At 55.1% G+C, this 11,345-nt stretch overlaps 1 protein-coding gene across 1 annotated transcript in view; it reads left to right on the top strand.

The window, feature by feature from the left end:
• VIL1 (villin 1) overlaps positions 1–11,345 on the top strand; it is a 26,474-nt gene that overhangs the window by 9,891 nt on the left and 5,238 nt on the right. The window contains exons 4-18 of the mRNA XM_023529722.1: positions 623–707; positions 1,034–1,108; positions 1,502–1,698; positions 2,951–3,059; positions 3,221–3,331; positions 5,027–5,229; positions 5,329–5,407; positions 5,595–5,693; positions 6,413–6,566; positions 7,101–7,201; positions 7,290–7,427; positions 8,038–8,196; positions 9,229–9,408; positions 9,964–10,109; positions 10,808–10,952. Of these exons, the coding sequence (XP_023385490.1) occupies positions 633–707; positions 1,034–1,108; positions 1,502–1,698; positions 2,951–3,059; positions 3,221–3,331; positions 5,027–5,229; positions 5,329–5,407; positions 5,595–5,693; positions 6,413–6,566; positions 7,101–7,201; positions 7,290–7,427; positions 8,038–8,196; positions 9,229–9,408; positions 9,964–10,109; positions 10,808–10,952 (1,971 nt within the window). The 5' untranslated portion in view covers positions 623–632. The remainder of the gene's footprint in view (positions 1–622; positions 708–1,033; positions 1,109–1,501; positions 1,699–2,950; positions 3,060–3,220; positions 3,332–5,026; positions 5,230–5,328; positions 5,408–5,594; positions 5,694–6,412; positions 6,567–7,100; positions 7,202–7,289; positions 7,428–8,037; positions 8,197–9,228; positions 9,409–9,963; positions 10,110–10,807; positions 10,953–11,345) is intronic.

The raw sequence follows: 11,345 nt of genomic DNA, 5'->3' as shown, positions 1-11,345 counted from the left end.
AAGGTTCATCCACGTCGTAGCATGTATCAGTACTTTTTATGGCCGAATAATACTCTATTGTGTGAATATACAAACTTTTGTTCTTCTATTCATCTGTTGATGGACATTTGGATTGTTTCCACCTTTTGGGTTATTGTGAATAAGGCGGCTATGAACTTCATGTACAAGTGTTTGTTTGAACACCTGCTTTTCCCATTCTTTCGGGTGCATACACTTTTCAGCCCTTATTATTTTTGCTTTCCTTAAAAAAAAAAACCAAAACCCAAAAAAACTCTGATTTTTTTTTTAAGCAAGCATAGCTTTGATAAAAATTTTCAAAAAGAAAAATTGTTAGGGGCTAAAGAAGCTCCTTGAGTGACAGGCTAAGGAGAGAAGGCTCTATCCAGAAGGTGAGGGGGAGTCAGGGTGGGTGTTTGAGGAAGAAAGTGGCAAGATCAGCTGGGTCTCCGCCCTTGGCCCATCAGGGCCTAGGGTGGGGAACCAATCCCCCTCTCCTCCCCTCAGGGGATTCTGGCCTCCAGGCACTGTTGAGAGCTCTCAAGGCTGGACTGGAAGAGCAGTACCTGAACCCCAGGGTGCTCCCAAGCTCCTCAGTCCTTGCTCCCAACCACTTCCCCCCTAGGCTCATCGCCATGACCAAACTGAGCGCCCAAGTCAAAGGCTCTCTCAACGTCACCACCCCCGGGGTGCAGATATGGAGGATCGAGGTGAGGCCTGCCTGGGCATGGGGGGTGGGGGAGGACTGAGGGGAGAACGAGGCCTGGGATTACTCTTATTGTCCCTCCAATCCTGCCTTGCTGGCGTGGGAGCCCCTGGTTACTGTCCCCAAGAGACTCCTCCCCTCTCCTCGGGCATCAGCCTCTTCCTCATGCTCCTTTACCTACCCCGCTCCTCACACTCCTTCTCCTTGTCAGCTTTGTCACGCCCTCTTCTTCCGGGCTCTCTGCCTCTCCAAGTCTCACTGTGGTTAAGGATGGAAGTGCAGGTCGTGGGTGGTCCAGGGCAGCCCCTTTGATGCCCCTTCTCTCCCTAGGCTATGCAGATGGTGCCTGTTCCTCCTGGCACCTTTGGCAGCTTCTACGATGGTGACTGCTACGTAGTCCTGGCTGTGAGTGAGGGGTGGGCAGGGAGGGGGCTGAGCAAAGAACAAAGCCCACTGTGGTGTCAGGGAGGAAACTTGAGTCTGGGGCAGTGGGAAGAGCTGGACTGGCTTCACCCAAAGACAGTCCTTACCGTGTGTGCCCAGGTGCCCAGCTCAGTAGCAGCTCTGTAGGATCAGACATGTAAGAGGCTCTCCCTGCCTTTGGGTCACTGAGCTCCCAGCTAAGTCCACCTTCGGTGGATTTATAGTCATGGGACACCTTCTGAGCAGCTGGGGCCACCACTCTGGGCTCATCTGTGACCCAGGCCCCAGGTGCATGGGAGACCATGCAAAGCAGGAAGGTGGGAGAGGGCTATGGGAGCCCAGGGCCTCAGGTACATTGGAAATCCCTCTCCCTAGGTCCACAAGACAGGCAGCAACCTGTCCTATGACATCCACTACTGGATTGGCCAGGCCTCGTCTCAGGATGAGCAAGGGGCAGCTGCCATCTACACCACACAGATGGACGACTTCCTGAAGGGCCGGGCCGTCCAGCACCGTGAGGTCCAGGGCAATGAGAGCGAGGCCTTCCGAGGCTACTTCAAGCAGGGCCTTGTGTATGGAGGGGCGTGCTGTAGACTGGGGTGTGGGACCAGGGCAGGGGAGGGACACCCCAGACTGAGAGTGCAGAGCCGAAGCTGGGAAAGGAGTCAGAGCTTGTACGGGGCGGCCACGAGGCTCATTCGTGTTCATCTTTCTGCTCTCCCACCCCCATTTCTGCGTCTGCCTTGTTCTTTCATCCCTCTAAATGTTGTCGTTGGCTCCCCAAAGGCTGTTCTAAAATTCTATAACTCTGTGTACCGTGAATTTTTGTGAGTCAATTCCATCTGGATGCCCTGGAGTGCCGAAGGAGGCCCTCCAGGGCATCACAGGAAGTCTCCCCTCTGACCACTGGGCGAATGACTGCTCCTTTCTCCTTTCACACTAAAAGCCCAGATTTCTTGCTCTTCTTGAAAAGCGTGAAGTTCTAGCCTCTGGGCTATGCCCATGGAAACACACAGCTAGGAGCCAAGTTGCTACTGATCTGTAGGATAGGCCGGGAGCTCTCCAGGTAGCCACAGTCCCCCGTCTCCCCCCCACTTTGTCTTCCTCCCATTCTTCCCATACTTAGAGCAGCATCCATTTGCACTGGCACCTCTCCTGTCCCAGTCTGTTCGGGATGCCATAGAAAAAAATGCAGAAAATACAAAAAATAAAGAATAGACTGTGTGGCTTAAACAACAGAAATTAATTTTCTCATAATTCTGGAGGTTGGCAAGTCTGAGATCAAGGTGCCAACTTATTTGATTGCTGGCGAGGGGCTCTCTTGCTGGCTTGCAGACAGCCACTTTCTCACTGTGTCTTCGCATGGTAGAGAGAGTAAGCAAGCTCTCTGGTATCTATCTCTTCTTATGAGAGCACTAATCCCATCGCGGGGGTTTCACCCCCCTGACCTCATCTAAATCTATTACCTCCCAAAGGCCCCGCCTCCAATATTATCACATTGGCGGGGTAGAGCTTCAGCATATGAGTTTGGGAGGGAACGCAATTCAGTGCATGGTATCTTACCTCTTTTCCTTCCACGTTACCACATTACCACATTGCCAGGGTCATGCAAATGTGGGCAATAGACTGACCTTGCACTTGAATGACTCTGCGAGTGACTATCTCCTTGAAGTTTGCACCTGAGGTACCTCATGGACCTCACGCTAGTCCCAGCCCTAGCCCTCAGATGGCCCCAGTGATAGCCAGGTACCCCGGATCTGGAAGGGCAGAGTCCAGTCACACCTCCCAGCTCATTCTCTCAGCTTGGCTCACCTCGTTTCTCAGGATCCAGAAAGGAGGTGTGGCTTCTGGCATGAAGCACGTGGAGACCAACTCCAGTGAGGTTCAGCGGCTACTGCACGTCAAGGGAAAGAGGAATGTGGTGGCCAGAGAGGTGGGCATTGAACAGGGCTCTAGGGCATGGCCTCCTGTCCCTTCTCAGTCTGGGTGTAGGGCAGAGGCCCAGGTGGGGTGAGGGGTGGGGAGGGGCGGGAAGAGATGATGGATGGTGGACGGGGTCTGAGTGGGGTCTGCACCTCCCCCATGGCTCTCCAGGTGGAAATGTCCTGGAGGAGCTTCAACCGTGGGGATGTTTTCCTCCTGGACCTCGGGAAGCTTATCATCCAGTGGAACGGGCCAGAGAGTAACCGCATGGAGAGACTCAGGGTAAACTCTGCCCATGCAGCGCCCCTCCCCCAAGTCCCAGCCTGCCCCACCTGCTCCTGCACAGCAGCACCTGCTCTCCCCAACAGTCAGACTTGCCAGACTAATGCCACCCCAAGCCAGCTGTCATATCCCCAAGGCCTCTCTCCCCTGACTGCCCGGGGCAGGTGTTTGCAGGTGGGTCTGAGTCTCCATGTGTATGGGGAGAGGTATGCACATTGGAGTTGGCGTGGGCATATTTGTGGCTAATCTACTGAGATTTCATGAGTCTGTTGTGTGGCACACCTGGTGCCAAGCATTGGAAATCCAGCAGTGAATGAAGTGGGCAGAGCCCTGCCCTGGCTCTGGCCTCCAGCTGGCTGTCCAGTGGTGGCGGGGGGTGGGGGGCACAAACATAAAGCGGATAACTGATAAGCGAGGGGTGGGGAGTGCAGTTCTGTGGGTTCTGGGAAGGCTTCTGGGACGGGGTGGAGGTGGAAGGAGAAGGCCTTAAAGCAGGAGAGAAATGGCCGGGCTGGTAGGGAGATGCCAGAGCATGAGATGTGGATTTCAGGGAGCGTGGAGAGGAGGCGGGCAGGTCTCATAGGGCATATTACGTGGTCAGAAGGCCGTGTAAGAGGGTTAGGATTTGTTCTCAGTGCCTGGGAGGCTATTGAAGGTCACTCTGACTTCTGAGTGACGAAAGAGGGAAGAAGGGCTAGGAGGACTCAGGGAGCTCTCTGTTCACCACGTGAGAACCGGGAAGTGGAATCCACTGGCCTTGTGTGTTGGATGAAGGGTGAAGAGACAGGGGCCAGGCAGAACTCAGAGCGTAGTGCTTCAGCAATTATGGGGATGAATGGATCCCCTGTTCCTGAGATGGGAGAGATCAGGAAACAACAAATTTGGGGAGAAAATCTAGAGTTCTGTTTTGGACATCTTAAAATGGGGCTATCATGCACGTTGGATAAACGAGATGAGAGTGGAGAGCTGGGCTGGAGACAGAGATATGGGCCTGAGCATAAAAGCTCTGGGATTGGGTGAGATCGCCTGGGAGGGAGCGGAGAGAGAGGGGGCCTGCGACCCAAATGCCAGTAACAGAATAGTAGACGTTGGGCAGAGGAGGGTGAGCCAGGGTGTGTGCACCTGTGTGTGAGCACATGACAAGTGTGCTGCATGTGCGTCTATGTGTGTGTGAGCACATGTGGACTGTTCATTCTGGGGGGGGTGTGTCTGTGTGAGGACATGAGAGATGGCTGCCTGGACACGTGTGGGTGTGTATGTGCTTGTGCATATGTGTGTAAGCACACATGAGGCTGTGTGTGTGTGTGTGTGTGTGTGTGTGTGTGTGTGTATCTGCATGGGTTCAGGCATGCTTCGGAACAAAGAGGCTAAGTACTGTAACCTTCAGGGCTTAGCTTTTGAACAAAACTGCAAAGTAAAATCACAAATTTCAGACAATGCTGAAACCGAAAGCCCACGAAGTCCATCAGAAACACCCTCTTGCCAGTGAGGAAACCTGCTTTCCCAGTGGGTTTTCACCTGGTTTCCTCACACGCACCTTAAAAGCCTGGTCCCCCTCAAAGAGGAGGAGCAGGGAGGTGCCTCACCCATCGGGACTGCTGCAGGGTGGGCTGGGATCTCCTGGCATGGTTTGGGGTGGTGGAGGCCGCCCTGTCCCTTGCCAGCCTTCATGGGTCACTCGGGGCCTCCCTGCAGAGCATGACTCTGGCCAAGGAGATCCGAGACCAGGAGCGGGGCGGGCGGACCTATGTGGCTGTCGTGGATGGGGAGGATGAGAAGGCGTCCCCACAGCTGATGGAGGTCATGAACCACGTGCTGGGCAAGCGGAGGGAGCTGAAGGCAGCCGTGCCTGACACCGTGGTGGAGCCTGCGCTCAAGGCCGCCCTCAAGTTGTACCAGTGAGTACCCGGCTGGGCCCCTCTTGGGTGCTGGGGGACTTCACTGGGACTGAGGGGCATGGGACCCCTCCTGGTCTATGCCATATCTTTGTCCTGCAGCGTGTCTGATTCAGAGGGAAACCTGGTGGTCAGAGAAATTGCCACACGGCCACTCACACAGGACATGCTCAGTCACGAGGTGAGAGGGTCTGGAGGCCCCCAGCCACAGCTCTGAGCCCCCTGCACTGTGCTCACATACCCTCAAGCAGGAGCAGCACCAGGGGCCCAGGCCAGTGTGGGAGGGAAGACTTCTGTGCCCGGAGCTCCCCGGCCCAGCTCCGCCACACCGTCAGGCTCTCCCTCAGGGTCTTTCTCTCCACCTCTAGGACTGTTACATCCTGGACCAGGGGGGCCTGAAGATCTACGTGTGGAAGGGCAAGAATGCCAGTGCCCAGGAGAGGAAGGGAGCCATGAGCCACGCACAGGTGGGCATGGGGGTCGGGGGAGGAGGAGGACTGTGAGGAGAGGGGGGAGAAGCTGACTCCAGCAGGGCAAGGGAAGCAGGCTCGGACAGGGGTGCAGAGGCCAGGGAAGGCTCTGGACTCGACCCAGCTGGGGGGTCTCAAAGTCGGTTCGGTAGCCATCTTGGGGGTTCTCTGCATGCCAGGGAGCCAACCACCAGACACCTGGGGGGGCCTCCTCAGGATATGGACTCCCACCTCAAGCTGGGTTCAAAGAAGGGAAGGAGAAATGGAGGCGGCTCTCTCACAGAGGGGCTGGGGTGAGCATGGAGCCTGGCCAAGTCAGAACTTGGGGTCATTATTTGGCTGAAGTCAATAACCCTAACTGGCTAGGGGTCAGCACTGGATTGGAGGCTGGGTTCAAGGTTGGAGATGGGAGTTGAGGATATGGGTTAGAATCGAGGTGGGGTCAAGTTTGGAGTCAGATTTGGCCTCGGGGTGGGGGTCAGAGGTAGGTTTGGGGCAGTGTCAAGTTTAAGGTCTGGTTTGGCCTTGGGGTTTGGGCAAGAGCAGGATTAGGTTTGGGGGTCAACTTCGGGACTGGAGTTTGTTCTGGTTTTGGCTTGGGACCAGGGATAGGCTTATGGTTGGGTCTGGTTGGGGTTAGAGCCAGGCTTTGGCTTGCTCTGGCGGGTGGAGGCTAAGGGTGGGACATGGCCCCAGCCATCCCCTTCTCTTTCCAGAACTTTATCAAAGCCAAGCAGTACCCCGCGAGCACACAAATAGAGGTGCAGAATGATGGATCTGAGTCCGTCGTCTTCCAGCAGCTCTTTCAGAAGTGGACAGTGCCCAACCAGACCTCAGGCCTGGGCAAAACCTACTCTGTGGGCTCCGTGGGTGAGGGCCGGGTGAAGCAGGGTGGGCTGGGAGACAGGAGTGGGGCCAAGAGAGCACTCAACCTCCCCAGCCTCTTCCACGAGCACTTTAACCTTGGCCCCTGCTCCCCAGGTGGGGTGAGGACATGAGGGGACATGGATAAACTCGAGTCGTCACAAATGGGAGCTAAGAATGACCTGCCTTTCATTTGAAATGGGGTTGGGTCTCCCCGGAAACCAAACAGCTCAGTCTTACCAGATAATATTGGCTGAGGGCGATCTCAGTGCCAGGAACCTGGGGGAATATACAAGGGTTGCCTCTCTCCCGGCTTCCCTGGGGGCCCTGGTGAAGCATGAGTCTCAGGGGCAGGGAGAGATGGTTCTGTATTAGAACTCTGCCATGTGTGACCTTGAGTTAGCTACTGAATCTCTCTGGCCTCAGTTTCGATATCTGTAAAATGAGTCTAAGAATTATAGCTACCATTCAGGGCTGTTTGTGAGGACCTGGGGGACCTCAGCTGGTGACCGTTGGTGTCATGATTTCCCCTCACTCCAGCCAAGGTGGAGCAAGTGAAGTTTGATGCCACATCCATGCATGTCCAGCCTCAGGTGGCTGCCCAGCAGAAGATGGTAGATGATGGGAGTGGGGAGGTGCAGGTATGGTGAGGGAAGGGAAGCCTGGGATGGATGGGAGGGGTTGGTGGAGGTTTTCCTGGACCTCACACTAGCCTGATACTGGCCCCAGGTGTGGCGCATTGAGGACTTAGAGCTGGTGCCTGTGGCTTCCAAGTGGCTGGGCCACTTCTACGGGGGTGACTGCTACCTGCTGCTCTACACCTACCTCATTGGCGAGAAGCCGCACTACCTGCTCTACATCTGGCAGGTCAGGCCCCGCCCACCCTGTCCAGAGCACATTCAGCTCAGCTTCTGCTCCACTATACCCTTGCCAAGTGGCCAATCCCCTTGAGTTGACTACCTCTGGTGATGGGGAGCTCACTCCTCTTCCGTCTGGGGACTGTTTTGGCTGTGAGATCCCACTGACACTGAGCACCTGAATTCACAACCCTTTTCCCTTTTGGTTTTCTGAGTCTCCTTTCCCATTTCCATGGCCTCCTGTACTTTCCCTTCATCGGCTCTGCCTGGGTTCCTGTGTCCAGATGTTAGAGAGCAGAAAGATGCTCGGGTGCGGGGATAAATGGTGCCATGGTATTTCCCCCAAGAAAGGAGGAGAGGAGTCAAGGTTGGGGTCAAGGTTGAGTTGCAGGTGGGTCAGGGCTGGGCTGGGGCTGGGAAAGAATTTGGTGTGGGGCTGGGATCAAACTGAGTTCTAGTTCAGGTGGGGTTTTGGCTGTGTCTGGGGTGGGGTTTGGTGGGGAAGACAGTTGGGTTTGGGGCCAGATCAGAATTAGGGATGGAGTCATCACTGAGGCCAGAGACGAGGCCAGAATTGGGGGCTGACTCCATCCTACCCCTTCCACCCTGCTCATCCCCAGGGTAGCCAGGCCAGCCAGGATGAAATCACAGCCTCAGCCTATCAAGCTGTCATCTTGGACCAGAAGTACAATAATGAACCGGTCCAGATCCGGGTCCCGATGGGCAAGGAGCCACCTCACCTCATGTCCATCTTCAAGGGACGCATGGTGGTCTACCAGGTATGGCTGCTGGACTGAGGTGCCCGGCAGTACCCGCCACCGAGGTGGGGTGGGTATGCAGCAGGTGACAGAGGGGAGGTCAGGTGGGGGCGGGGCTGCGGGTGAAGCCCATCCTCTGTGAGAGAGGACTGTTTGAGACTCCATCGCCTATGTGGGACTCATAATAGAACTAAGCATTCGCTACTTTAAAAAGTGCATGTAATTAGCACTTAGCATGTGCAAGTGCTGTTTCTTTACTCCCCAACTCTTCGGGTCCTCTGCATGAAAAAGGAAGTTATTTTGGTGAGATTTGTCCAAACCGCATGGGTGCCTTCCAACATAATGAAGTAGACATCTCCTGAATTCATTTAAGCAACAATCTGTTTATTGAGCACCTACTAAATACAAAGCTTCTGGCAAAGCACTAAGGGGAAAGAAGAATGCAATGCTAATACTGTTTACCATCTTGTTGGGAGAGCAACGAACTAACAGCTCAAAGCACCGTGTTGTTAAATGCAAGTAATATAAGTTGAGTTCAAAGGAGAGCGTGAATACAGTAACCTGGGAATGGGCATAGTGTTCACGGTGGAAAGGGGGTTTGGAGAAGGTCTTGACATTGGGGTTGGTTGAAGAGCTCAGCAGAGGTATTATGAAGGCATACAATGCAGGGGACACAGCAAGGACAAAGGCCCAGAGGGAGAGATCCATGGGGAACAGTAAGAAGATAAACTGGCCAAGATAAACTGGAAGGATTGGAGAGAGCAGAATAAGTCTGGAAAGGCAGTTTGCACCTGTGTCACATGGGGCCTTCAAAGGCTCCCCTGCAGAGCTGGGTTCTAATCTATAAGCAGTGGGAACCACTGAAGGTTTTTGAGCGGGGGAGTGCCCTGACCAAAGCAATGTTTGGGAAAGATTCATCCGATGGTGATGTATCAGCAGACCTGGAAGAGCAGGCTGACCCTGCCCCAACCTCTTCCTCTCTGGTTGTCAGTGCCCCTCGAATCTCCCCTCATCTTCATTAAGTTATTCCCGCTTTCTCCTCATACCCTGCAGGGAGGCACCTCCCGGGCCAACGACATGGAGCCTGTGCCCCCCACACGGCTGTTCCAGGTGCGGGGGACCAGCACCAACAACACCAAGGCTTTCGAGGTCCCAGCCCAGGCCGCCTCCCTCAACTCCAATGACGTCTTCATCCTCAAGACTCAGTCCTGCTGCTACCTGTGGTATGGGAAGGTATGTGCAGGTCCCCTGGCCTCAGAGCAGATCGAGGACAGGGCAGGAGCCTCTGGCTGAACAGGCCCTGCTTCCTTGTTCCCCAGCTGACTCTGGCCCTATCCCCTCCTCCACAACTCTGGGTCTGGCCATCCTCAGATTCTCCGCCTTTGTGTCTGAGTCAGTCTCCCTCATTCCGTTTGTCTCCGGCCTCTCCTGTCTGTCCCGCTGTTGGTCTGTCTTTATATCTCAGGCTCTCTTTCACTGTCCTTGTGCCTGTCTGTCGCTGCCTCCCCATCTATCTCTGTAATGAAGACCCTCAGCCTCTTGTAGTCCTCCTGCCTTGTAAGGAGAGTGCAGACTCTCTTGTCTCCTCTGCCGTTCTTTGGAGTGTCAAGGACAGAGGGGAGGATGGGACAACTGTCACTGCATCAGCCATGTGTCTGGTGTCCTGATCCAGGAAAGCTCTCTCAGACCCAGGACCTCTGGGCCAGTGACTGTGGCGGAAGGGTGGGGGTCAGCATGGCACTAGAGGTGGTCTCCCCCCCGCATATTAGACTCCCTTCCTTTTCCCAGGGCTGTAGCGGGGACGAGCGGCAGATGGCCAAGATGGTTGCTGACACAATCTCTCGGACGGAGAAGCAAGTGGTAGTGGAAGGGCAGGAGCCAGCCCAGTTCTGGATAGCCCTGGGTGGGAAGGCCCCCTACGCCAGCTCCAGGAGGTAACTATGGGGCCCCTCTGCCTCCAGCTCACCTTCCGAGGCTGGAGAGCCTTCCAGAACCTCCATGCTCATGGCTCAGAGCCTGAAACAGGCAAGGATTGAGGACCCTGTGTGCCAGGTCCCCGGGGCCACAAGATGAGTAAGGAGCAGTCCATGCCCCCAGGCCCTCCTGGGCACAGGGGCTGTGTCTGAGCTGCTCACCACGATCTGCCCGGGGCCTGATGGGGAATTCACGGCCATAGGAGGTAGCTCAAAGAGAGGGGCAGGACTATAGGTTTGCCTTTGGGGAAGAAGATGTCAGAGTCCACCCAGCCCTGGCTCTTAAGGCTGATGACACAGGACCTGGACATAAACCCTCTTTCAAACGGTTTTTCTCAAGAAGATCCATGCCCCGCCCCCCCCCACCCCAGGTCAAAAGCAAAAGCAGCAGCAGCGGGAGGTTTAGAGGGCAGGTGTTAGAACTGCCTGGGGACTAGAGAAGAGCCACTGGAATGCCCGACTGGAGAAGCAGTGGGAATTTCTCCCGGGGAACACTCTTGGACTCTTGGGAGGAAGGGGGAGCTTTCGTGTGATCAGAAGAAAGAGCATTTGCCTTTGAGGTGGGCTTTCCATGTCGGAGTCCCTCAGAGTTCTGTGTCCTTGATTCTCCTCTCCCCACACCTTCCTCCTGCCGACACGATCTTCTGTCCGTCCTGCAGACTGCAGGAGGAAAACATGGTCATCGCCCCCCGGCTCTTTGAATGTTCCAACCAGACTGGGCGCTTCCTGGCCACAGAAATCACTGACTTCAATCAGGATGACTTGGAAGAAGATGATGTGTTCCTGCTAGATGTCTGGGACCAGGTAGGGCCGAGGCCTGGCCAAGAAATGGTGGCGTTAGGGATAGGAAAGGTTTGACGTTTTCTTGGCTCTCATATTTGTTCTCCCTGGGAGCAGTATTATGAACAAGAATGGCGTAAGGAGGAAGGCAGGAAGGAAGGAACTGCTGTGTGCGATGATCTTCTCCCAAAGTTCGATTTATTTCACGTGGCAGGGCGGTGTTTTCAAGGGGCTTTGACTCCGGAGAGGCTGAGAATCACATATTTGCAGAGCAGCCAAGTATAGAGCATCTGTCCAACCTCCTCATTTCCCAGAGGCAAAGTCAAGGCCAGGTGGGCCCCCTGTCCAAGGTCAGGCTCCACTGTCAGACATCTAAGCCTGGGTGAACTGAGGCTGAGCCTTACGGTCCAGGAGGAC

This window comes from Pteropus vampyrus, unplaced genomic scaffold (genome assembly GCF_000151845.1).
Source record: "Pteropus vampyrus isolate Shadow unplaced genomic scaffold, Pvam_2.0 Scaffold42, whole genome shotgun sequence".
In the NCBI taxonomy this organism is placed as follows: Eukaryota; Metazoa; Chordata; class Mammalia; order Chiroptera; family Pteropodidae; genus Pteropus; species Pteropus vampyrus.
This window is presented reverse-complemented; position numbering and strand designations above follow the sequence as displayed.